The sequence below is a fragment of the Belonocnema kinseyi genome, chromosome 1 (genome assembly GCF_010883055.1).
Source record: "Belonocnema kinseyi isolate 2016_QV_RU_SX_M_011 chromosome 1, B_treatae_v1, whole genome shotgun sequence".
Taxonomy (NCBI): Eukaryota; Metazoa; Arthropoda; class Insecta; order Hymenoptera; family Cynipidae; genus Belonocnema; species Belonocnema kinseyi.
In genome coordinates this window covers 56,988,030-57,014,353 of record NC_046657.1, presented here as the reverse complement: position 1 = coordinate 57,014,353, position 26,324 = coordinate 56,988,030, and the positions used below count along the sequence as shown (strand labels likewise).

Below are 26,324 nucleotides of genomic sequence, written 5' to 3'. Positions count from 1 at the left end.
AAAAATGCAACTTTTAAAAATAGAAGAAAAAAATTGAATTTTCATTTGTTTCAAATTCGAGTTTCTGAGATTGAGGAAAATTGAAAATTAAAGAAAATTGATTTTTTAACTGTTTAAAATTCAATTGTTAATTAAAGAAAAAGTAATTTCATTTGCAATGATTATTAATTAAACTGTTGAAGAAGGGTAATTGAAAATTAAACCGTTACAAATTCAGCTGTTAAAAATTGAAGAAAATGGATTTAATTTTCAACTGTTGCAAATTGAAGAAAATTTAAAATTTACCCCGTAAAATGCCAATTGATGAAAATTAAAACATCACCCATTTAAATTCCAAATGTTGAATATGAAAGAAAATTGAATTTAACTCTCAACCGTATAAAATTCAATTGTCGAAAATTGAAGAAATTGGAATTTCATTTTCAAACGTTGAAATTTCAACGGTTAGAAATTCAACGATTGAAACTTGGCAAAAGTGGATTTTCTTTTTCAACTGTTACAAGTTGAAGAACATTGAAAGTACAACTGTTGAAAATTTATGAAAATTGAGTTTCATTTTCAACTTTTGACAAATCGAAGAAAATGGTAATATTAACCGTTAAAAATTCAATTCAGAAATGTTGAAAATTCAACCGTGGAACCTGCAACTTATGAAAATTGAATAAAATGGAATTCCATTCGCAGAAAATTTAAATATTAACCGGTAAAAATTAAACTGTTGCAAGTTGAAGAAAATTGAAAATTGATGAAAATTGAATTTCATTGTTAACTGTTAAAAAATCGAAGATCATTGAAATATTACTCGTTATAAAACCAATGTTTGAAAATTGAATTTAGATCTGTTAAAAATGGATCTGTTAAACTTCCAGCTGTTGATAATGGAAGAGATTTGATTTTGATTTTTAACAGTTGAATATTAAACAAAATTAAAAATTGGGTATAAAACTGGAAAATTCAACGGTAAAAGTTGCACTATTGAAAATTGAAGAAAATTAAAAATTCAATCTTTAGGACGTTGAAGAAAAAGGAATTAAATTTCCATTTGTTTAAAATTTAACCATTGAATATTCAGTTGTCTAAACTGACGAAAAAAGAATTTTATTTTCAACCCTCGAAAAGTGAAGAAAATTCAAAATTACATTTTCAAATGTTTAAAATTTAACTTTTTAAAATTAAGGAAAATCTCAAATTAATAAAAAAATTTCAACTGTTAAAAATTCCACCAATATCATTTTAACTGTTGAGAATATAAGAAAATGGAATTTTGTACTGTTGCAAATTCAGCTGTTAAACTTATAACTATTTAAAATTGAAGAAAATTGAAATTAATTTTTAACTGCGTTTAAAATTGATGCTAAATTTAATTTAATTTTTAAATGTTGAAAATGCAATTGTTAATAATTCAACTCTTAAACCGTTAAACTTAAACCGTTAAAAATTAAACTTTTAAAAATTGAAGAGAATGGAATTGAATTTTCAATTGTTGCAAAAATCGAAGTAAATTGAAATATTGACCATTAAAAATTATATTGTTCAAAATTTGGCCGTTAAACTTCCAACTGTTGAAAATTGAAAAAAAAAACGGAATTTAATTTTGAATTTATTGCAAATTAAAGAAAATTTAAATTCAGTTCCAAATGTTAAAAATTTAAGTATTGAAAACTGATGAAAATTGAATTTCATTTTCAACTGTTGAAAAATCGAAGATAACTGAAAATTAAACTGTTGAAGGCTGAATTTAGAACTTTTGAAAATTCAATCGCTGAACTTTTAACCTTTGAAAATTGAAGAAATTGAATTTTATTTTCAACTGTTGAAATTTTAACAGTAGAAAATATAACTGTTAAAAACTGATAAAAAGGAAATTTGATTATCAATGTTTAAAAAAATCAGCTGTTGAAAAATTGAAGAAAATTGAAATATTTACCGGTAAAAATTCAACTGTTGAAATTGAAGAAAATGGATTTTCATTTTCAAGGATTGCAAACTGAAGAAAATTGAAAGTACAGTTTTTGAAAATTAAGTTTTATTTTTAACTGTTCAAAAATCGAAGAAAATTGAAATATTGACAATTAAAAATTATATTGTTCAAAATTTGGCCGTTAAACTTCCAACTGTTGAAAATTGAAAAAAAACGGAATTTAATTTTCAATTATAGCAAATTAAAGAAAATTGAAATACATTTCCCACTGTTGAAAACTGATGAAAATTGAATTTCATTTTTAACTGTTGAAGAATCGAAGATAACTGAAAATAAAACAGCTTAAAATTAAACTGTTGAAAATTGAATTTAGAACGTTTGAAAATTCAACCGCTAAACTTCCAACCTTTGAAAATTGAAGAAAATTTAAATATTTACCGGTAAAAATTCAACTGTTGAAATTGAAGAGAATGGAATTTCATTTTCAACGATTGCAAATTGAAGAAAATTGAAATATTATGCGTTATAAAATCAGTGGTTAAAAATTGAATTTAGAAATTTTAAAAACTGATTCGTAAACTTTTAACTGTATAATGTAAGAAATTTGAATTTATTTTTCAACATTTGAAAATTGAACGAAATTAAAAATTGAATTTACAACTGTTAAAAATACAACAGTTGAAAATTAATTATTAATTAAATTTATTAATTTAATTAATTTATTAATTTAATTATTAAAAATTAAATTAAAATGGAAAAGGAATTTTATTCTCAACTGTTTAAAAACTGAAGAAAATCGGAAATTAAATTTCTAAGTGTTTAAAATTCAACTTTTTAAAAATGAGAAAAATCAAGAATTTAAAAAAATTTGAATTTTCAACTGTTAAAAATTTGTTTTAAATTGACAAAAATTTAATTTAATTTTCCAATGTTGAAAAATCGAAGAAAACTGAAAATTAGTTTTTAACCGCGAAAAAATGTCGGTAAGGTAGGAATCGGATATGAAAACTCCTAAAAAAAGTTTCATAATTGAAGCATTTTCATTAAAGACAGACTAAAGACTCTGAAATAGAAAAAAAAAACATTTTTAATTTTCAGGCTCCAATATGTTTACTACTCTAATTTTGAAACCCTTTAAAAAAAAAAGTATAATTTTTATTCGACAAGGGCCCCGTGGTGTCGTCTTACGTTCTTGACTGACAGTGACAGAACGTCATGTCGTCACAAACGATAAACTGAGCTCCTCGAAACTCAACAGCTGGTTTCTCATACCTTTCCAGTGTACGATTTAACTGGATCAATTTCAACCGAATTTTTCCCCAAAACCCAAATTCAATTTTCCTCCGTGTAATTCGCCAAAGTGAAAAAATTCTCAAAAGTGCAATAAATAATCCGAATTTGTGATTTTCTCCCGAACCAAATTGGGTCAATGGAAATTAGGAATACGCTTGATATTCCCTGACTTCCTCGAAATTTTCTTCGCTTTTCCCCACATTGTCGCAGGTGTGAAAAGGTGTGAAATAATAGAAGAAAAATCGGGTTTCTAACCTCAAAAATTCGCAAGGATTTTTTTCTCGCGAAAACAAAAAGAGCAGCTGTTGGGGAAAAAGATGTGTTGCCATATTTTTTTTCAAAGTCAAATATAGGCGGAAAAAATTGGAAAAAATCATCCGACGGTTGAAAAATGAAGTGAGAGAATAAATGCATTTCCTGCGGGGGAGAGTTCGTTTAGTGACGGATGGAAATCTGAAGATTCGCTCGTTTGAGGTTATTTTTTGAAAGTGGAAAAATGACTGACAGACTGGGATTAGGTCCTGAGGTCCGGGAATTAAAATTGGGACCGACTTTTACAAATAATAAGTCGACTGCTTTCCATACTCTCAAGTGTAAGTTGATTTTTTATATTTTTAATTTTTTTAAAGTATAATTTACGTAATTAGTGTTTAGAAAGAGGTGATCAGAGTTGGATTTTTTTTTATCTCATACATTCTCTTATTATTTGTTTAACAAGAACATATTGATACAGGATTATGATTAAATTAGAGCAGCGATATTTCGGAAAAATTGAATTTTCAACAGATGAAAATTTAATTTTCAATTTTTATGTTTTTGTTCCAAATTTGTTAAAAATTTTGAAAAAATTTGGGAAAATTACAAAATATTTTTTCTAAAATTTTGTAATTATTTTAAATATTTTTTTGAAAATTTCCCATTAATCCTTTTTTGAACCTTTCAAAACTCTTGAAATTTTTTGATATTTCTTTCTTAATCTTTTTAATTGTTGACATTTTTTCAAATTTTCTCTGAATTTTGATTTTCTTAAAACCCTCAAAGTTCTTAAGAAGCTTCTTTTTCAAAATCTGAAAAATCTACATTTTTTTATTTTATGAAATTTCAAATTATTTGAGAATTCGTTTAAAAAATTTAAACCTTCTAAATATTTATGAACCCAATTTTGCCTCAAATTAAAAAAAAAATCTGCTTTAAAATCTTTAATATACTTTTTAAATTTTAAGAAATCCTTTAAAATTTGGTGAAATCTTATTAAAATTTCTCGTAAATCTCATTTTTCAAAATAAAAAATCATTTGAAATTTCCCTAGAAATAATTTTTTTCTAGATTTGAAATCTTGTCAAATTTTAAATAATTTTTAAACCTGTCCAAAATTCTCAATGTTCTAAATATCTTTTTAAATTATTCGAATTTTATCTTTTATTTTAAAAAATCTACTTTCAAATCTAAAATTTCTTTTCCCAAAATCTTAAAAAATCTATTCATTTTAAATTTTTTAAAATTTTTTAAGATTTTCTCTTAAAATTGTTTTTCGAAATATTCAAAAATGCATTTTTATATTTTTTAAATCTTTAAATTTAAAATTATTTCTGAATATGTTCAAAAAAATTTAACCTTCTAAATGTCTATAAAAAAGATTCCAATTTTTCCTCAATTTAAATTTTTTTTAATAAAATCGCATCTGAAATATAAGCAGGAATTTTTATAATTATTTGTGGTTCTACTTGAAACCGTTCGAAGTTCTTTAAAAAGTTATTTTCCGAAATATTCAAAAATCTACATTTTTAAAAAATTTTAATTATTTTCCAATCTGTTCAAAACCTTTAAATATTTCTTAAAATGATTCGAATTTTTTTTCAGATTAAAAAAAAAATCTTCTGCATTCTTTTTCAAAATTTAATATTTTCACATTCTTTGAAAATTTATTTAATTTTCTTTTTTAAGCCTTACTCTAAAAAATAAAGAAAATCATTTAAAATGTTTACAGGAATCTTAAGGAATTTTTTTTTATTTAAACAAATTTCAAAGAACGACTAGAGATTTGAAAATTTTCATAATTTGATTGCTGAAACTTTAATTTTATTTTATTTAAACAAATTTTATTTTCTTCACTTTTTAACAAGGGAATTTTTACTATTTTTTAATTTCAAGCAGTTGAAAATTCATCTGCTTTAACAGTTACGGTTTTTAATAAAAAAAATGTCATTTATTTTCTTTATTATTTTTTGTGTTTAATTATTATTTTTTATTTGTATTTTTTTTCTTTATTATTTATTATTCTTGAATTTTTACGATCTGAATTTCTAACTTTTGAAATTTCAATTGTCTTCAATTTTCAAAAATTAAATTTTTAATTACCTTGGATTTTAAACAATTGAAAATTGAACCTTTAAAAACAATTTTCTTCACTTCAAAATTCACTTTATTCTTCATTTTTCAATAATTGAACTTTTAATTTTTGAATTTTGAAGAATTGAAAATTCAACAATTAAAGATTTTTTTAAACGCAAAATTGGCTTTATTCTTCGATTGAAATCGTTTAAAGTTCTTTAAAAAGTTATTTTTCGAAATATTCAAAAAGCTAAATTTAAAAAAATTTTAATTATTTTTTAATCTGTTAAAAACTTTTAAATATTTCTTAAAACGATTCTAATTTTTCCTTAAATTAGAATACAATTTCAATCTTTTTAAATTGTTTGAAATCTTATTAAATTTTTTTAAACTTATTTTGAAATAAAAAATCATTTAAAATTTTTACAGGAATCTTAAGAATTTTCTTTATTATTTATTTATTTATTTAATTATTATGTTTTATTTAATTATTATTATTATTTATTTGTATTTCTTTGTTTCTTCATTATTTATTATTTATGAATTCTTATGATATGAATTTTCAACTTTTAAATTTTCAATTTTAATAAAAAAATCCCTTTATTCTTGAATTTTTAAAAGTAGAATTTTCAGCTATTAAAACATAAATCTTATTTAATTTTCAACAATGAATTAATTTTTTTTATTTTCTTAACTTTTAACGGATGAAAATTTAACTGTGGAAACACTTGGTTTAAATTAAAGATTTTTAAAGATTTAAACAAATGTAGATTTCTGTATATTTTTAAAAGTTTCAAGAGAATCAAAATAAATCTCTTAATATTCCTAGGAAAATTTCGAATAATTTTTATATTTGAAAAATAAATTTAAAGAGAAAAATTCAAATAATATAAAAGGATATTAAGAAGGTTAGAACAGCTAAAAAATACTTTAAAAATTGGAAAGGTTTACAAGTTTGAAAAAATTATAAGTTTTAAAGATTTCGAAATAAGAAATTTCCGGAAAACTTTGAAAGGTTTCAAGGTTTCTTAAGGTTCTTCAATTTAAAAAAAAATATATTGTTGACTTTTAAAAATGAAGTTCAAGAGAAAATTTAATAAGATTTCAATGAATTTGAAAAGATTTAATTTTTATAAAGAATTTAGAAGATTTTAAAGCACTTCGGTTTGATTTGAGGAAAAATTCGAATCATTTTAAGAAATAATTATGTTTTCAACAAATTAAAAAAGAATTAAATTTTTTTTGAAATTTGTGAAAAGAGAAGTTTTTAAAGAACTTTGAATAGTTTCAAGGGAATCAAAATAAATTTTTTCATAATTCTGATGAAATTGAAAATAATTTTTCATATTGAAAAATGAATTTTAAGAAACAATTTGAAGAATTAAAAGAAAAAATTTAACAGATTTTTTATGATTTCGTAAAAATCCAGGAAAATGTCAAATGATTTTAGTTCATTTCTGAAAATTTCGAATAAGAATTTAGAAGATTTTAAAGCAGAGTTGTTTTTAAATTTGAGATGAAATTCGAATAATTTAACAAGATATTTTGAAGTTTTTAATCGGTTCAAAATTATTGGAGATTTGAAAATATTTAAAATATAAAAAAAAATTATTTCTATTAAAAATTTCGCATTCATTTTTTATTTATAAAAATAAGGTTTCAGGGAAGATTTCAAAAAATTTCAAAAAACTTTAAAAGAGTTAATATTATTCTTTTTAATGGATATTTAGAAGGCTTAAAAGTTTGGAACGTAGTCCAAAATAATTTCAAATTTTTTTTAATTGCTGCTTTTTAACCTAGATATTTCGAGAGAAAAAAGGTTTTTGAAAATTTTGAAAGGTTTGAAGAGATTGAAAATAAAGTCTAAAGTTTTCCCGAGAAATTTTAAATGATTTTTTGTTTTGTTTAAAAAATCAATTTTATACAAAAATTAAAAAAAATTTCAAATGATTTCCTAAAATGTCGAAAAAGAATGTAGAAGATTCTGAAGCAGATTTTTTTTTATATTTGAAGAAAAATTCACATAGTTTTAAAAGATATTTAGAAGTGTTTTTAAGATTTTGAGAAAACAAGTTTTTTAAGAATTTTGCAAAATAATGTAGAAGATTTTAAAGCAGAACTTTTTTTTTAATATGAGAAAAAATATGAATGAGTAGGTTCAAAAATATTTCGTATTTGAATAGTTTTAAGTTTTTTGAGGTTTTTGAAAGGTTTCAAGCGATTCAAAATCAAATCTGAACATTCCTGAGAAATTAAAAATTATTTTTTTGTTTCAAAAACAAAATCATGTAAACAAAATTTACATGATTTCCTAATATGTCGAGAAAGAATGTAGAAGATTTTGAAGCAGATTTTTTTTAATTCAAAAAATATTTAGAAGTATTTTTTTTTTATTTTGACAAAACAAGTTTTTTAAGAACTTTAAAAGATTTCAAGTGAATAAAAAAAGTCAAGATTAAGAAGGAAAAGTTCAAATGATTTCAAAACTTTCCAAATAAATTTTTATTCCTGTGAAAATTTCAAATCATTTTTCATTTTGAAAAATTAAGTTTAAGCGAAAATTTAAAAAGATTTCAAAACATTTTAAATAATTTCAGAAAAAAATTCGACTAAATTTAAGAGATTTAGGAATTTCAATTTAAGAATAATTGAAATCTTGTAAATATTTTAAATTTCATATTAAATGTACATTTTGGAATATATCGACAATAAGATGGGCTTTAAGAATTTTTAAAGTTTTCAAATTAAAAAAAAATCATTCCTGGGAAAATTTTGTGTCCTTTTTTATTTTGAAAGATAAATTTGTAGAGCAAATTTAAAAAGATTTAAAAAATTTAAATAATTAAAAAATCGACTAAATTTTAAGATAAAAATTAATTAATATTAGATTAAATAATTTAATTAATTAAAATTTTTTTTTAACGTAGATTTTGGAATATTTCAAGAAAAAGAAGGTTTTTGAGATTTTTAAAAGGTTTCAGAAGATTTAAAATAAAATCTGAAGATCCCTGGAAAATCTCAAATCATTTTTTGTTTTTACTCAAAAATGAATTTTAATTGAAAATTTAAAAAAATTTACATGCTTTTCTAAAATGTCGAAAAAGAATGTAGAGGATTTTTAAGCAGATTTATTTTTAAATATGAGAAAAAATTTGAATGCGGAGGTTTAAAAATAATTTTGATGTTAAAAGTTTTCAAATTAAAAAAAAAGTATGCCTGGCAAAATTTCGAATTATTTTTATTTTGAAAAATGAAATTTTAGATCAAATTTAAGAAGATTTTAAAACATTTCATATAATTACAAAATTTAAAAATAAAGTCGACTAAATTTAAGAGATATTTAGAAATTTAAATTTAAAGATAATTTAAAACTTGTAAAGATAAATTTTTTTTAAGTACATTTCGGAATATTTCGAGAAAAAGAAGGTTTTTCAGAATTTTGAAAGGTCACAAGAGATTAAAAATAAAATCTGAAGATTCCTGGAATATTTCAAATGTTTTTTTGCTTTGTTTCAAAAATGAATTTTAAGCGAAAGTTTTAAAATGGAAAAAGAATATTACTGGTTAAATTCCAAATCATTTTTTGTTCTGAAAAAGGAAGTTTAAGAAAAAAATATAAAAAGATTTTAAAACAATTCAAATTATTACAAAATTGAAAAAAAAACTTCGACTAAATTTAAGAGATATTTTGACACGTTTATTTAAAACTACTTTGAAATTTGTAAAGATTTCAAGTTTGTTTTAAATTTAGATTTTGGAATATATCAACAGCAGGTTTAAAAATAATTTAGATTTGAAAAGTTTTGAAATTAAAGAAAAAAATTATTCGTGGGAAAATTTGGAATCCTGGGAAATTTTAAATGCCTTTTTTTTGTTTCAAAATTGAATTGTAAGGGAAAATGAAAAGAATAATGTTTTTCTAAAATGTCGAAAAAGAATGTAGAATTAAGATTAATAACGGAAATTTGAAATGATTTTAAAACATTTGCAAATACTTATTAAAATTATAAAAAAGAATGTAGATTTTAAAGCAGATGTTTTTTTAAAAATGAAAAAAATTCAAATGAGTAGATTCAAAAATAATTTAGATTTGAAAAGTTTTCAAATTCAAAAAAAATTATTCCTTGGAAAGTTGCAACTTATTTTTTATTTTGAAAAATGAAGTTTAAGAGAAAATATAAAAATATTTCAAAGCATTTTAAATAATTACAAAATTGAAAAAAAGTTCTAGAGATAATTTACTAAGACTCAATTTAATTTATTTAAATTGATATTTGGAAGGCTTAAGAGTTTTGAACGTAAACCAAAACGATTTAATTTTAAAAAGATTTCAAATTTTCTTAAATATAGATTTTAGAAAATTTCAAGTAAAATAAGGTTTTTGAGAATTTTGAAAGGGTTTAAGAGATTCAAAAATAAAATTTGAATATTCCTGAGAAATTTCAAAAGATTTTTTTTCAAAAATTAATTTTAAGAGAAAATTTAAAAAATGGTAATGATTTCCTGAAATGTCGAAAAAGAATGTAGAAGGTTTCGAAGCAGATTTTTTTTTTAATTCAAAAGATATTTAGAAGTTTTTTTTTAGATTTTGACAAAAGATTTTTTTAAGAACTTTGAAAGGTATCAATAGAATAAAAACAATGCCACGATTAAGAAGGAAAAGTTTCCAAAAAAATTGTTATTCCAGTGAAAGTTTCAAATAATTTTATTTCGAAAAATGAAGTTTCAGACAAAAATTTAAAACATTTCAAATAATTACAAAATTCATGAAAAAAAAATTCGACTAAGTTTAAGAGATATTAAGAAATTTCAATTTAAGAGTAATAAAATACTTGTAAAGATCACACATTTTTTTTAAATCTATATCTCGGAATATAATTAAAAAAAAATGGTTTTTAAGAATTTTGAAAGGTTTCAAGAGATTCAAAATATTATTTTTGAAGATTCCTGAGAAATTTCAAGATTTTTTAAATGAATTTTAAGAGAAAAAGAAGGTTTTTGAGAATTTTGAAAGGACTCAAGAGATTGAAAATAATATCTGAAGATTCCTGGGAAATTTAAAATGTTTTTATTTGTTTCAAAATATATTTTTTTTAACCGAAGTTTAAGAGAAAAATTAAAAAGATTTCAAAACATTTCAAATAATTACGAAATTTCAGAAAAAAATCGACTAAGTTCAAGATATACTTGGAAATTTTGATTTAAAACTAATTAAAAATTTGAAAATATTTCAGATTATTTTTAATCTAGATTTCGTAATATATATGTAGAAAAAAATGGGTTTTAAGAATTTTGAAAGGTTTCGAGATAATATAAATGAATGTTCCCAAAATGCCCAGGAAAATCGAAAACGATTTTTTCTTTTCAAAACTGAATTTTAAGAGAATACTAAATAAGTTTAAAAAATAAATAAATAAATTGTAAAAAAAAATGCTATTTTCTCATTTCTTTTGGGTAGATGACTTTAAGCCAGCGAGTGTGGATGTCTCTAAAATAGCAAGGGTGGATGTAAAAGCGGACCACACAATATCTGTAACGGTGCCGCATTTAGATGGCGCTGGAATTCCTCACACAGTTTTTAAGGGGTCCACAAGATCTTACAATAAGGAATGTGTTTTGATAATTGATCGAGTGACTGGCGAAGTCACTCTCGAGAAATTATCCTCAAACATTCAAGTCAAAAAGACTCGGTAAGTAAATTAGAAAAAAAAAAATGTTGTGGGTCAGGGAATTTATTTTTAAGTTGGGGAATTAATTTTAAAGTCGTGAAAATTATTTTAAAGGAGGAAATTTTTTCGAGATCGCTTGATTTTTTTTTAATTCCATATAAAATTGAATAACAATGATTCTTCATTTGTGAAAGTAGATTTATATTATTCTAAAGTTAAGTTCTTTTTTTAAATTAAAAATTGACGAATTTTGTTGTAAATTCGTCTTTTTTTTGTAGAAAGTTAATTTTCTTGATTAAAGGTTTAGTACCTTGGTTAAAAGTTGAACTTATTTTATATAAATTCAATTTATTAGTTGAAATTCCATGTCTTTGGTTATAAATTTAAATTATTAATTAGTAATTAATAATTAATATAATAATAATTAATAATAAGAAAAGTAATAATTAATTATTATTAAGTATTTTGCTGAAAGTTTAATTTTTTTAATTTAAATCTTTAGTTAGAAATTCATTTTTGTATGGTGGAAAATGTATTTTTTTTTGTTTTGAAAATTCAACTTTTTTGAAAAAATTGCCGTTTTAGCTTAAAAATTTCAATATTTTGTAAACAATTTAATTATTTCGTCGAAAATACATTTTTATTCTAGTTAAATATCAATTTTTTAACTGAAAATTTAAATATTCCATTGTTTGTAAAAAAATTAATTTTCTTTCAATCGAAAATTCAACAATTTCGTTGAAAATTTATATTTTTAGGTAAAAGATTCAACTGTTTGGAGAAAATGTAACTATTTTAATGAAAGTTTATTATTTTTTTTAATTCAACCGTTTTGTTGGAAATTCGTCCAAAAATTTTTTTTTTTTTTCGTTGAAAATTCGACTTCAAAAAACAGGGTCTTTTTGGTTTAAAAATTGTACTAATTGGTTAAACATTTAAGTATTTGCTGAAAATAATTTTTTTTCAAAATTATTATTTAAAATTCATTTTTTTAAACTAAAAATTGACGTATTCTGTTGTAAATTCGTCTTTTTTGTAGAAAGTTAATTTTCTTGATTAAAGGTTTAATATCTTGGTTAAAAGTTGAACTTATTTTATATAAATTTAATTTAATAGTTGAAGTTCCAATTTTTTGGTTCTAAATTTAAATTATTAATTAGTAATTCATAATTAATAATAAGAAAAATAATAATTAATTATTATCAAGTATTTTGCCGAAAGTTTAATTTTTTTAAATTTAAATCTTTTGTTGGAAATTCATTTTTGTATGGTGGAAAATGTCTTTTTTTTTTTTTTTTTGAAAATTCAACTTTTTTTGAAAAAAATGCCGTTTTAGCTTTAAAATTTAAATATTTTGTAAATAATTTAACTATTTCGTCGAAAATCCGTTTTTCTTTTATTTAAATATTAATTTTTAACGGAAAATTTAAATACTCCATTGTTAGTAAAAAAAATTATTTTTTTTTTAATCGAAAATTCATATTTTTAGTTTAAAGATTCAGATATTTGGTGAAAAATTTAACTATTTTAGTGGCAGTTTAATTTTTTTTTTAATTCAACCTTTTTTGTGGAAATTAGTCCAAAAATTGTTATTTTTTCGTTGAAAATTTAACTTTACCAGGCAGGGTCGTTTGGCTTCAAAATTGTACTAATTGGTTAAAAATTTAATTATTTGCTGAAAATAATTTTTTTTCAAAATTATTATTAAAAATTATTTTTTTTAACTAGAAATTGATGTATTTTGTTGTAAATTGTTTTTTTTTTGGTAGAAAATTAATTTTGTTCATTGAAAATTCAACTTTTTTCAAGAAAAAAAGGTCTTTTTGGCTTAAAAATTGTACTAATTGGTTAAAAATTTAATTATGTGCTGAACTTTTTATTATTTGCTGAAAATAATTTTTTTTCATACTTACTATTCAAAATTCGTTCTTGTTTTTCTTGAAGGTTTTTTTTTAAAATAAGAATTGATGTATTTGTTGTAATTTTTTTTTTGTAGAAAATTAATTTTTTGAAGTCTTTATTTCTTGGTTAAAAGTTGAACTGATTTTTTATAAAGTCATCTTGTTAGTTAAAGATCCAGCTCTTTGGTTAAAAATTGAACTAATTTATTAATAATTTGTGTATTTTAGTAAAAAATTAATATTCTTGCTTAAAAAATCTAAGTATTTTGCTAAAAGTTCAATTTTTTTCTAAATTCAAATGTTTTGTTGGAAATTTGTCCTTTTCCATTAAAAATTAATTTTTGTGCTTGAAAATTCAACTTTAAAAAAATTGTCTTTTTGGCTCAAAAATCTAATTATTTTGTTGAAAATTCGTTTTTCTTTTTTTTTAAATATGACTTTTTTAACTGAAAATTTAAATATTCAATTGCTTGTAAAAAATTATTTTTTATAGTCGAAAATTGAACAATTTCGTTGAAAAATGCATTTTTTTGTTCAAAATTCAATTTTTTGTTATTGCAAAAATTGGACTTTTGGCTTGAAAATTTTATTATTCAATTAAATATTTAAATATTTTGATATAAATTAATTTCCTTAGTTGAAGATCCGCCTCTTTGGTTAAAAATCGAACTGTTTTGTTGAAAAATCGTTGTCAAAACATGTGGTTTTTTTCTACAAAAAATTCAACAATTTTGTTGGAAATTCTTATTTTTAGGTTAAAGATTCAACTATTTGGTTAAAAATTTAACTAATTCGCTGACAGTTTAAATATTTTAGTCAACATTTAACTGATTTGTTGAAAATTCACACTTTTCGATTAAAAATTAATCTTTAATAATAGAACATTCATTTATTTATTTAAAAATTCAAATTTTTTGAAAAAAATACACTTTTGGCTTGAAAATTTAACTATTTAATTGAAAAATTTACTATTTCGTTGAAAAGTCGTTTTTCTTTTAATTAAATATTAGTTTTTAAACTTAAATATTAAATATTCAATTGTTTGTAACAAAATTATATTTTTTAATCGAAAATTCAACAATTTTTGTTACAAATTCATATTTCTGGGTTAATGATTAAGGTACTTTGATTAAAATTTAAATATTTTCCTAAGAGTTAAATTATTTTTTTTTCTTCAAAATTCAATTGTTTCCTTGGAAATCCGTCCTTTTCGATTAAAAATCTATCTTTTATGGTAGAAAAGTCATTTTTTTGTTGTTAAATTTCAGCTTCTTTTTAATTTCCCTTTTGGCTTAAAAATCTAACTATTTAATTAAAATTTCAACTTTTTCGTTTAAAATTCGCTTTTCTTTAAGTCAAATGCTACTATTTTAACAGAAAATTTAAAAATTCCATTTTGTGTAAAAAATGGTTGTTTTTTCACTCGAAAATTCAACAATTTTTTTAATTTCATATTTTTAGATTAATGATTCAGCTATTTGGTTAAAAATGTAAATATTTTGATGAAAGTTTAATTACTTCTTTCCAAATTTAACGGATTTGTTGGTAATTTGTCCTTTTCGATTAGAAATTAATTTGTTTGTTAGAAAATAAAAATTTGTTGGAAAAAATTGGTCTTTTTGGCTTGAAAATTTTTTTAATTGGTTAAAAATTTAATAATTTTACTGAAAGTAAATGGTCCTTTTCCATTAAAAATTCGTTTTTTTTATGGTGAAAAATGCATTTTGTTTGTTTGAAAATTCAACTTTTTTGAAGGAAAAAATTGCCCTTTTGGCTTAAAAATTTAACTATTTCGTTGTAAATTTGTTTTTTTTTTTGTCTTTAAATTAAATATGACTTTTTTAACTGAAAATTCAAATATTCAATTGGTTGTAAAAAATTATTCTTTATAGTCGAAAATTCAACAATTTCTTTAAAATATTCTTTTTTTGTTGTTTTGAAAATTCAAATTTTTTTGAAAAAATTGGACTGTTGGTTTAAAAACTTGATTATTCCATTAAAAATTTAAATATTTTGCTTAAAGTTAAAATGCTTTTTTTTCAAAATTAAACTGTTTTGTTGTCAATTCGTCTTTTTCGATAAAAATTTATTTTTTATTATGGAAATTTAATTTTTGTTGTGGAAAATTTAACTGCAAAAAGTTAAATTATTTCCTTCAAAATTAGAATGTTTAGTTGGAAATTCTTCTTTTTCGATTAAAAATTAATTTTTTATGGTTTAAAATTTAATTACTTCAATCGAACATTCAACACTTTAATTGAAAATTTAATGTCATAAAATTTCATTTATGGTTAAAATTTTCTTTTGTTTAGACCTAAATTCAACTATTTCGTTGAAAATTCACGTTTTTTGTTAAAAAATTGTATTTTTCGTTAGAAAATTTATCTTTTTTTTTTAATTCATCTTTTTGGTTTAAAATTTAAATATTCGAGTTAAACATTCATTATTTTATTTGAAAGTTTACTTTTTTGTTGAAAATTCCACGATTTCAGTGGAAAATTTATCACTATGATTAAAAATTTAACAATTTTCTTAAAATTTCTTTTTTTTTCCTTAAATTTTTTTTTGGTTACAAGTTAAATCTTTTCACCTGTAATTTAACGATTCTTTTTATGGTTAAAAACTGATTTTTTTTACCTAAATTCAACTATTTCGTTGACAAGTCGTATATTTTCTTGAAAAATGGTATTTTTTGCAGAAAATTAATCTCCTTGTTTGAAAATTAATCTTTTTGATTTAAGATTTAGTTATTTTAATTAGAGATTATTTTTTTCGGTTTAAAAATCCAACTATTCTAGTTGAAGATTTACCATTTTAGTTAAAAATTCATCAATTTTGTTGAAAATTAATTTTTTTGTATTGAAAACAAATCTACTTAATTTTTGATTGAAAATTTATCTTTTTTGTTGAAAATGCCACTATTAAAATTAAAGATTCATAATTTTACTTGAAAATTCATCTTTTCGTTTGAAAATTTAACTAGTTCAATCATAGATTCACCATTTTGTTTAAAAATTCATTACTTTGATCAAAAATTCCTTTTTTTTGTGTTAAAATTTTTTGTTGTTGTAAATTTAACGATTCTTTTTGTAGTTAAAAATTTATCTTTTTATATCTAATTTAAACTATTTCGTTGAAAATTCATATATTTTTTTGAAAAATGGTATTTTTGGTAGAAAATTAATCTTGTTTGAAAATTCATCTTTTGGTTAATTTAATTATTCCAATAAAAGATTTATAATTTTATTTGAAGATATAACTATTTTGTTAAAAAAATTTTTTTATAAAAATTAATTTTTCCAACTGTAAATTTAACGATTCTTTTCATGGTTAAAAATTAATCTGTCTAGACTTAAATTAAACTATTCCAGTTTAAGATTCACCACTTTAGTTCAAAATTAATCAGTTTGGTTGAAAATTCATGCCTTTGATGTAAAATTCAAGAATTTTGTTAAAAATAAACTTTTTTTAATAAAAATTTAACTATTTCATTTTTGGTTAAAAATTCATCTTCCTTCAAAATTCATATCTTTGTTTGAAAATTTAAATATTTCAATTAAACATTCATTATTTTATTTCAAAATTCACCTTTCTGTTAAAAATTCCACTCTTGCAGTTAAAAATTCATAATTTTATTAATAAATTCATCACTTTGATTGGAAATTCAACAATTTTGTTAAAAATTATATATTTTTTTGTTTGTTAAAAATTAATTGTTTCAATTGAAAATTTAACGATTCTTTTTATAGCTCAAAATTGATCTTTTTAGATCTAAATTCAACTATTTCGCTGAAAATTCCTGTATTTTCTTGAAAAATGGTATTTTTGGTAGAAAATTAATCTCGATTGTGATTTTTTTTATCTGAAAATATATTTATTTTATTTTTGGTTGAAAATTTATCTTCTTCTTTAAAAATTCTTCTTTTTCGTTGAAAACATAAATGTTCGAGTTAAACATTCATTATTTTATTTGAAAATTTACCTTTTTTAGTCTTAAAATTGGTATTTTTTTTAGAAAATTAATCTTCTTGTTCGAAAATTCATCAGTTTGGTTAAAAATTAATTGTTTCAACTGAAAATTTAACTATTCTTTTTATAGTTAAAAGTTGATCTTTTTAGATCTCAATTAAACTATTTCGCTGAAAATTCCTCTATTTTCTTGAAAAATGGTATTTTTGTGGTAGAAAATTAATCTTCTTGTTTGAAAATTAATCTTTTTGATTTAAGATTTAGTTATTTTAATTAGAAATTCTTTTTTTCGGTTTAAAAATCTAAATATTCTAGTTGAATAATCATCATTTTAGTTAAAAATTTATTATTTGGTTGAAAATTAATTTTTTTTTTATTTGAAAATATATCTGTTTAATTTTTGGATGAAAATATTTCTTTTTCGTTGAAAATTTAAATATTCCAGTTAAACATTCATTATTTCATGTGAAAAATGATCTTTTTTGTTGGTAATTCCACTATTGCCGTTAAAGATTAATAATTTTATTTAGAAACTCATTTTTTAGTTTGAAAATTTAACTAGTGCAATAAAAAATTCGTAATTATAGTTAGAAATTCATCACTTTGATGAAAAATGGAACTATTTCGGTTTTTTTTTCGTTTGTTAAAATTTAATTTTTTTAAACGATATTATTTATGGTTAAAAATTGCTTTTTTATTAGACCTAAATTCAACTATTTCCTTAAAAAATCATGTATTTTGTTGAAAAATGGTATTTTATGTTAGAAAATTAATCTTCTTGTTTGAATATTTATTTTTTTGGTTGAAAATTTAAATATTCGAGTTAAAAATTTATTATTTTATTTTAAAATGTACTTTTCTAGTTGAAAATAAAACTACTTCGTTGAAAGTTAAACTTTTTTGTTAAAAATTCATGTTTTTGGTATAAAATTGATCTATTGCAGTTGAAGATTCGTAATTTTCATTGAAAATTCATCAATTTGGTTGTAAAACTTTTTTTTTGTTGCGGAAGATTAATTATTTTAACTGAAAATTTAAGTATTCCATTTTTGGTTGAAAATTGACCTTAATTAGTTAAATATAAACCATTTTTTTACTTTCGATACAAATTCGAGAGCTTAATTGTTATGGTTTTAGCATTGTTTAATTATTTAATTAACCGATGTTGCAAATTCTTTTAGGACTGAAAAAAGTCTAATTTTCGTTAAAAATTCCACTATTCCAGTTAAAGATTTATAATTTATTTCAAAATTCATCTTTTTGGTTTAAAATTTAAATATTTCAATCAAAGATTTATAGTTTTATTTTAAAATTCATCACTTTTATTTAAAATTTAACTGTTCTTTTCAAAAAACTTTAAAATTCACGTTTTTTGTTGAAAATATTTTTTTTTGTAGAAAATTGATCTTTTTTTCTTGAAAATTCATGGTTTTTGTTAGAAATTTAAATAATCCAGTTGAACATTAATTATTTTATTTAAAAACTCCATTTTGTTTTGTTAAAAATTAATTTTTTCAACTGTAAATTTAACGAGTCTTTTCGTGGTTATAATTGATCTTTCTAGACCTAAATTAAACTATTCCAGTTTAAGATTCATCATTTTAGTTAAAAATTCATCAGTTTGTTTGAAAATTAATTCTTGTTTAAACTAAAAATTTGGTTTCAAATTTAAATAGTAAAATCAAAGATTCATAATTTTTATTTTAAAATTCATCACTTTGTTTTAAAATTTTAACTGTTTTGTTAAAAAAAATGTTATTGAAAATTAATTCAACTGATAATTTAACGATTATTTTTACAGTTAAAAATTTATCTTTTTAGATCTAAATTTAAATATTTTGTTGAAAAATTGTATTTTTTGGTAGAAAATTGATCTTCTTATTTGAAAATTCGTGTTTTTGGTTGAAAATTTAAATCTTCCAGTTGAACATTCATTATTTTATGTAAAAATTTAACTTTTTGTTGAAAATTCCACTACTGAAATTAAAGATTCATAATTTTATTTAAAAATTCATCTTTTTGGTTTAAAGCTTAATTATTCCAATCAAATATTTAACATTTTATTTGAAAATTTAACAATTTTGCTAAAAATTCCTTTTTTTTTTGTTAAAAGTTAATTTTTTCAACTGTTAATTTAACGATTCTTTTGATGGTTAAAAATTGATCTTTCTAAACCTAAACTAAACTATTCCAGTATAAGATTCACCATTTTAGTTAAAAATTCATCAGTTTTGTTTGAAAATTAATTTTTGTTTAAACTGAAAATATATCTTTTTTGTTGAAACTTCTACTATTTCAGTTAAAGATTCATAATTTTTATTGAAAATTCATCTTTTCGTTTGAGAATTTAACTGTTCCAATCATAGATTCATCATTTTCTTTGATCAATCATCGCATTGATTAAAAATTCCTTTTCTTTTCTGGTAAAAATTATTTTTTTTTAAATTGTAAATTTAAAAATTCTTCTTATGGCTAAAAATTGATCTTTTTAGACCTGAATTCAATTATTGCTCTAAAAAATTATCTATTTTTTTAACTGAAAATATATCTATTTTATTTTTGGTTGAAAATTCTTGGAAAATTGATCTTTTTCGTTGAAAATTTAAATGTTCCAATTAAACAGTCATTTTTTACTTGAACATTTAACAATTTTGTTCACAAAATTTTTTTCAGCTCAAACTTTAACGATTCTTTTTTTTAGATAAAATTGCTCTTTTTAGATCTAAATGAAACTATTTTCTTGAAAATTCATATTTTTAATTGAAAATTTAAATATTACAGTTAAGGATTCATTATTTTATTTGAAAATTTACCTTTTTGTTGAAACTTCTATTTTTCAATTAAAGATCCATAATTTTAGTTGTAAATTCATCACTTCGATGGAAAATTTCGCAATTTTTATAAAAATCCTTTTTTTGTTGTTAAAAATTAATTTTTTCGACTGTAAATTTAACGATCCTATTTATGGTTGAAAATTGATCTTTTTAGATCTAAATTTAACTATTTCGTTGAAAATATTCGAGTTAAACCTTCATTATTTTATTTGAAAATTTACCTTTCCGGTTGCAAATAAAACTATTTTGTTGAAAGTTAAACTTTGTCGTTAAAAACTAATGTTGTTGGTTTAAAATTGATCTATTGCTGTTGAAGATTCGTAATTTTAATTTAAAATTCATCACTCTTGTTGTAAATTTGTCTGTTTTTGTTTCGTGGGAAAGTAATTATTTTGACTGCAAAATTTAACTATTCCATTTTCGCCTGAAAATTGATCTTATTTAGTTGAAAATTAAGACTTTTATTCTTTAAAGACAAATTCAAGAAAATAATTTCTATCCTTTATATAATAATAAATTATTTAATTAATATGCCTGCAAAAAATTTGAGATACCTGCAAAAAAACCTGGAATTGTACGAGAATTTTCTTCCATGATACAGAAAGGACATAAAAAAGTAATATTCTTTTATAAATCACGTTCTTTTAGGACTGAAACAAAGTCTCAGCCTCACTTAAGTGTTCCTGCCTCCAATTCAGGAGCGAGACCAAATACTCCCGTAGAAGTTTTAAGAACCAGTCCAACGCACGGAAGAAATAAAAGCAGAACTAAAGTGTCGACTGGGAAAAAAAGAGAGCCTACAGTCCAATTACATCCAAAGCCACACAGTCCATTTAGAGTATCGCCTTATCACGGGAAAAGTCCTTCTAGTAATCACATCAATCAGTAAGCTCTCTTTCTCAAAAAAAAAATAAATAAAATAAAATTTAAAAAATATTTTCTCTCGTGGTAGTTGAAAATGTATACCATTTATTTTTCAACTCGACAGTTCTCCAGCACAACCCTCGTCGCAGTCGACTTTGGCAAGTCTTCCGATGATTGGTTTTGACACTGACGATTTTTCTATTACTCCCCCTGTTCCGATTCCACCTCCGGCTCCACGACCCGCCACAACTATTCCCCACAAACCCTTGACTTTCCCAAAACCACCTGAACAACCTCCAAAGAATGAAGCACCTCCGAGCGACTCATCGTCGAGCAGCTCCAGTTCTGACAGTTCTGACAGCGATTCGGATGCAGAAAAAATTCCGGTTCCACCTGCAAATGGTAAGAAGCGTATGGTTTATTGATCAATTTCAGGCTTCGGACACTTTTTAAAAAATGATTTTCCAATTTCATTCTCCCATAAAATCTTTACCGCATTCTCCCCTAAAATCTTTACCGCATTCTCCCCTAAAATCTTTACCGCATTCTCTTTCCAGCATATTTTATCTTCACTTCTCACCCCATCCATTCTCCCCTAAAATCTTTACCGTATTCTCTTTTCAGCATATTTTATCTTCACTTCTCACCCCATCCACTCTCCCCTAAAATCTTTACCATATTCTCTATTCAGCTTATTTTTTTTTATCTTCACTGCTCACCCAAAAATAATTTTAGAAACCAACAAAATTTAAACTAAAAATAAAATAAAATTTGAAATAGCATCAAGTCCATTGTTTTAGGTTTTTTTTCAAGATTCTAAGAAATTAAAAAAATATTTTTAATTAATTTAAAGGGATTTCAAGAGATTTGAAGAATTATATGGTATTTTTTTTAAGTTTCAAAGGATTTAAAATATGTGAATTACTTTAGGGCACTTTAAAAATTTCAAGGAACTTTCAAAAGTCATAAAGAATTTTAAAGTATTGAAAAATCCTTTGGGCTTTTTCTTAGTTCAAAGGGATTTTCAAGTGCTTTAATAAATTTCAAGTTTTTCGAAAAATTGTAAAGGATTTAAAAAAACTTCCAAGATTTTAGGATATTCTTAAGCATTGTAAGAAATTTTCAAAAAATTACAAATTTCCAAAAGATTTCCAAGGATTTGAAATATTTAAAAAGATACCAAGAATTTCCCAAGATTTCTTAAAAATCTTTACCGCATTCTCATTCCAGCTTACTTTATTTTCACTCCTCCCCCAATCCATCCTCCCCTAAAATCTTTACCACATTCTCGTTCCAGCTTATTTTTTATCTTCACTCCCCATCCAAAAATAATTTTAGAAACGAAAAAAATTTTAACTAAAAATAAAATAAAATTTGAAATAGCATCAAATCCATTTTTTCAGGTTATTTTTTTTAGATTCTAAGAAATTGAAAAATGTTTTATGAATTTTAGGGTATTTTTAAAGATTTTAAGGAATTAAAATAATTATATTAATAATTTACATGATTTTAAAAAAATTCTAAAGATTTTAGATCATTTTCGACATTTTGAGGAACTTTCAAAAGTTAAAAAGAATTTTAAAGGATTTCAACAATTTTAAGGAATTTTAAAAATTTCAAGGAATTTTCAAGAGCTTTAACAAATTTTAAGAAATTTCCATTTATTTGAAAAATTATAAAAGATTCAAACATTTTTCAAAGATTTTAGGATATTCTCAAGCATTCTAAGAAATTTTCGAAAATTTTAAAATTTCCAAAGATTTCTTTAAAATCTATACCACATTCTCGTTACAGCATCAAATCCATTCTTTCAGGTTATCTTTTTCCAGATTCTAAGGGATTAAAAAAATTTAATTAATTTAAAGGGATTTCAAAGGATTTGAAAAATTGTAAAGTATGTTTTAAAGATTCCAAGGAATATAAAAAATATTTCAATAATTTAAAGGAATTTTAAAGATTTTAAGGTATTTTTAAAGATTCCAAGGAATTTTAAATCGATTCCAATTATTTGAAGGGATTTGAATTATTTGAAGGCATTTTTTTAAATTCCAAGGAATTTTCAAGAGCTTTAGCACATATCAAGAAATTCTCAGTTATTTGAAAAACTATAAGGGATTCAAAAATATTTCAAAGATTTTAGGACATTCTTAAAAATTCTAAGGAACTTCCAAGAACTTCAAAAATTTCCAAGCGATTTCAAAGTATGTGAAATTTTCTAAAAGATTCCAAGATTTCCATAAATATTTTTAACTAAAAATAAAATAATATTTGAAATAGCAGTAAATCCATTGTTTTAAGTTATTTTTTAAGGATTCCAATGAATTAAAAATATTTAATTAATTTAAAGGAATTTTAAAGACTTTAGATTATTTTTGAAGATTCCAAGAAACTTTCAAAATATTTCATTAATTTTAAGGGGTTCCAGAAGAATTTAAAGATTTTAAGGGATTTTTTAAAGATTCCATTGAATTAAAAATATTTAATTAATTTAAAGGAATTTTAAAAACTTTAGATTATTTTTGAAGATTCCAAGAAATTTTCAAAATATTTCATTAATTTTAAGTGGTTCCAGAAGATTTGAAAGATTTTAAGGGATTTTTTAAAGATTCCATTGAATTAAAAATATTTAATTAATTTAAAGGAATTTTAAAGACTTTAGATTATTTTTGAAGATTCCAAGAAATTTTCAAAATATTTCATTAATTTTAAGGGGTTCCAGAAGATTTTAAAGATTTTAAGGGATTTTTTAAAGATTCCATTGAATTAAAAATATTTAATTAATTTAAAGGAATTATAAAGACTTTAGATTATTTTTGAAGATTCCAAGAAATTTTCAAAATATTTCATTAATTTTAAGGGGTTCCAGAAGATTTTAAAGATTTTAAGGCATTTGTTAAAATGTCAAGGAATTTTCAAGATTTGAAATATTCTAAAAGATTCCAAGCATTTTCCAAGATTTTCATCAATATTTAGAACTAAAAATAAAATAATATTTCAAATTGCAATAAATCCATTGTTTTAGGTTATTTTTTTAAGATTCTAAGGAGTTAAAAAATATTTAATTAATTTAAAGCCATTTAAAGGGATTTTAACAATTTTATGGTATTTTTTAAAAGTTTTCAATGATTTGAAACATTCAATATTTTTAAAGATTCCCAGGATTTTTCAGGTTTGAAGGTATTTTTAAAGATTACAAGGCATTTTCAAGAGATTAAATTTTTTTCCATTTTTTATGAGATTTTAATTAACTTAAAATGATTTGAAATATTTTAAGGTATTTTAAAACATTCCAAGGAATTTTAAAAAGTTTTTTAATATTTAAAGGGATTTTAAAGAATTTCAAGATTTTAGGGTATTTTTAAAAATTAAAAAAAAATTTCAAAAGTTTAAAAATTTTTCCAGCGATTTTAAAAGATTTCAAAGAATTTCAAATGAAAATTTAAAAAATCCCAAAAAATTTTCAAATTTTTTTCAAATTTAAAGGGATTTTAAAGAAATTCAAAATTTTAGGGTATTTTTAAAAATTAAAAAAAAAATGTCAAGTGTTTTAAAAAGTTTCAAAAGATGTTAATAGATTTCAAAGAATTTGAAATGAGAATTTACAAAATTTCAAAGAATTTCTAAAAGTTTTTTAAAATTTAAAGGGATTTTAAAGAATTTTCAAGATTTTAGGGTCTTTTTTAAAATTCCAAGAAATTTTCAAGAGTTTTAAAAAGTTTCAAGGGATTTTAAGAGATTTTAGAAATTAAACAAACAAATTAAATTTTAAATACTTAGAGTATTTGAAATGAGGATTTAAAAAAATGCAATGAATTTCTAAAAGATTTTTAAAATTTGAAGGTATTTCAAAGAATTTTCAAGATTTTACGGTATTTTAAAAATTCCATGAAAGTTTCAAGAGATTTCATAGGATTTTAAATATTTGACGGAGAATAAAAAAAGAATTTGAACGGAATTTCTACAAGATTTTAAAAATTTAAAAGGGTTTCTAAGAATTTTGAAGATTTTGGGCATTTTTTAAAATTCCAAGAAATTTCCATGAGTTGTAAAAACTTTGAAGAGATTTTAAAAGATTTCAAAATCTTGAAAGGAGTTTTTATAAGATTTTTTAAAGTTAAAGGCATTTCAAAGAATTTTGATGGTTTTATTGTATTTTTTTCAAGGAATTTTCAAGAGATTTAATAGGTTTGAAGGGATTTTAATAGAAAAATTAAAAAATGAGAATTAAGAAAATTCCAATGAATTTGTAAAAGATTTATAAAATTTAAAGGGATTTAAAAGAAATACAGGATTTTAGAGTATTTTCAAAAAATAAAAATAAAAATTCAAAAGTTTAAAAAAATTTCAAGGGATTTTAAAAGATTTCAAAGAAGTTCTAAATGATTTTTTTAAAGTTAAAGTGATTTCAAACAATTTTTATGGTTTTATTGTATTTTTTTAATTCCAAGGAACTTTCAAGAGATTTCAAAAGTTTCAAGCGATTTTAAGAGAAAAAGAAAAAAATCCATCAAAGTTTCAAGAAATCACAAAGGATTTGAAATATTTTAAGGAGAATGAAAAAAGAATTTGAACGGAATTTCTACAAGATTTTTAAAATTTAAAAGGATTACAAAGAATTTTCAAGATTTTTGGTATTTTTTAAAATTCAAATAAATTTTCAAGAATTTAAAAAAGTTTCATGGGATTTTAAAAGATTTCAAAGAATTTGAAATGAGAATTTACAAAATTTCAAAGAATTTCTAAAATATTTTTAAAATTAAATATGATTTTAAAGATTTTTCAAGATCTTAGGGTATTAAAAAAAATTCCATTATAGTTTCAAGAGATTTCAAAGGATTTTGAATATTTTAAGGAAAATTTAAAAAAATTTGAAAGTAATTTCTACAAGATTTTTAAAAGGATTATAAAGAATCTTAAAGATTTTGGGTATTTTTTAAAATTCAAAGAAATTTTCAAGAATTTAAAAAAGTTTCATGGGATTTTAAAAGATTTCAAAGAATTTGAAATGAGAATTTAAAAAATTCCAATGAATTTCTAAAAGATTCATAAAATTTAAAGGGATTTTAAAGAAATGCAGGATTTTGGAGTATTTCTAAAAATTCAAAATAGAAATTTTCAAGAGTTTTGAAAATTTTCAAGGGATTTTAAAAGATTTCAAAGAATTTTTAAAAGATTTTTTTAATATAAAGGTGTTTTCAAGAAATTCAAGATTTTAAAGTATTTTAAAAAATTTTTTTTAAAATTAATAGTTTTAAAAATTTTCAAGGGATTTTTAAAGATTTCAAAGAATTTGAAGTGAGAATTTCTAAAATATTAAAAAAATTTTAAATAAGTCCCATAAAAGTTTAAAGAGATTTCAAAGGTTTTAAAATATTTTAAGGAGATTTTTTTTTAAATTGAAAGGACTTTCTACAAGATTTTTTAATTTTAAGAGGATTTCAAAGAATTTTCAAGATTTTAGGGTCTTTTTTGAAATTCCATGAAATTTTCAAGAGTTCTAAAAAGTTTCAAGGGATTTTAAAATATTTCCAAGAATTTGAAA

General features: G+C 21.5%; 1 protein-coding gene across 1 annotated transcript in view; it reads left to right on the top strand.

Annotated features, from left to right (window-relative positions):
- Positions 1 to 3,148: 3,148 nt before the first annotated feature.
- LOC117172437 (ell-associated factor Eaf) overlaps positions 3,149 to 26,324 on the top strand; it is a 24,896-nt gene continuing 1,720 nt past the window's right edge. The window contains exons 1-4 of the mRNA XM_033360375.1: positions 3,149 to 3,807; positions 11,004 to 11,235; positions 20,567 to 20,803; positions 20,907 to 21,184. Of these exons, the coding sequence (XP_033216266.1) occupies positions 3,711 to 3,807; positions 11,004 to 11,235; positions 20,567 to 20,803; positions 20,907 to 21,184 (844 nt within the window). The 5' untranslated portion in view covers positions 3,149 to 3,710. The remainder of the gene's footprint in view (positions 3,808 to 11,003; positions 11,236 to 20,566; positions 20,804 to 20,906; positions 21,185 to 26,324) is intronic.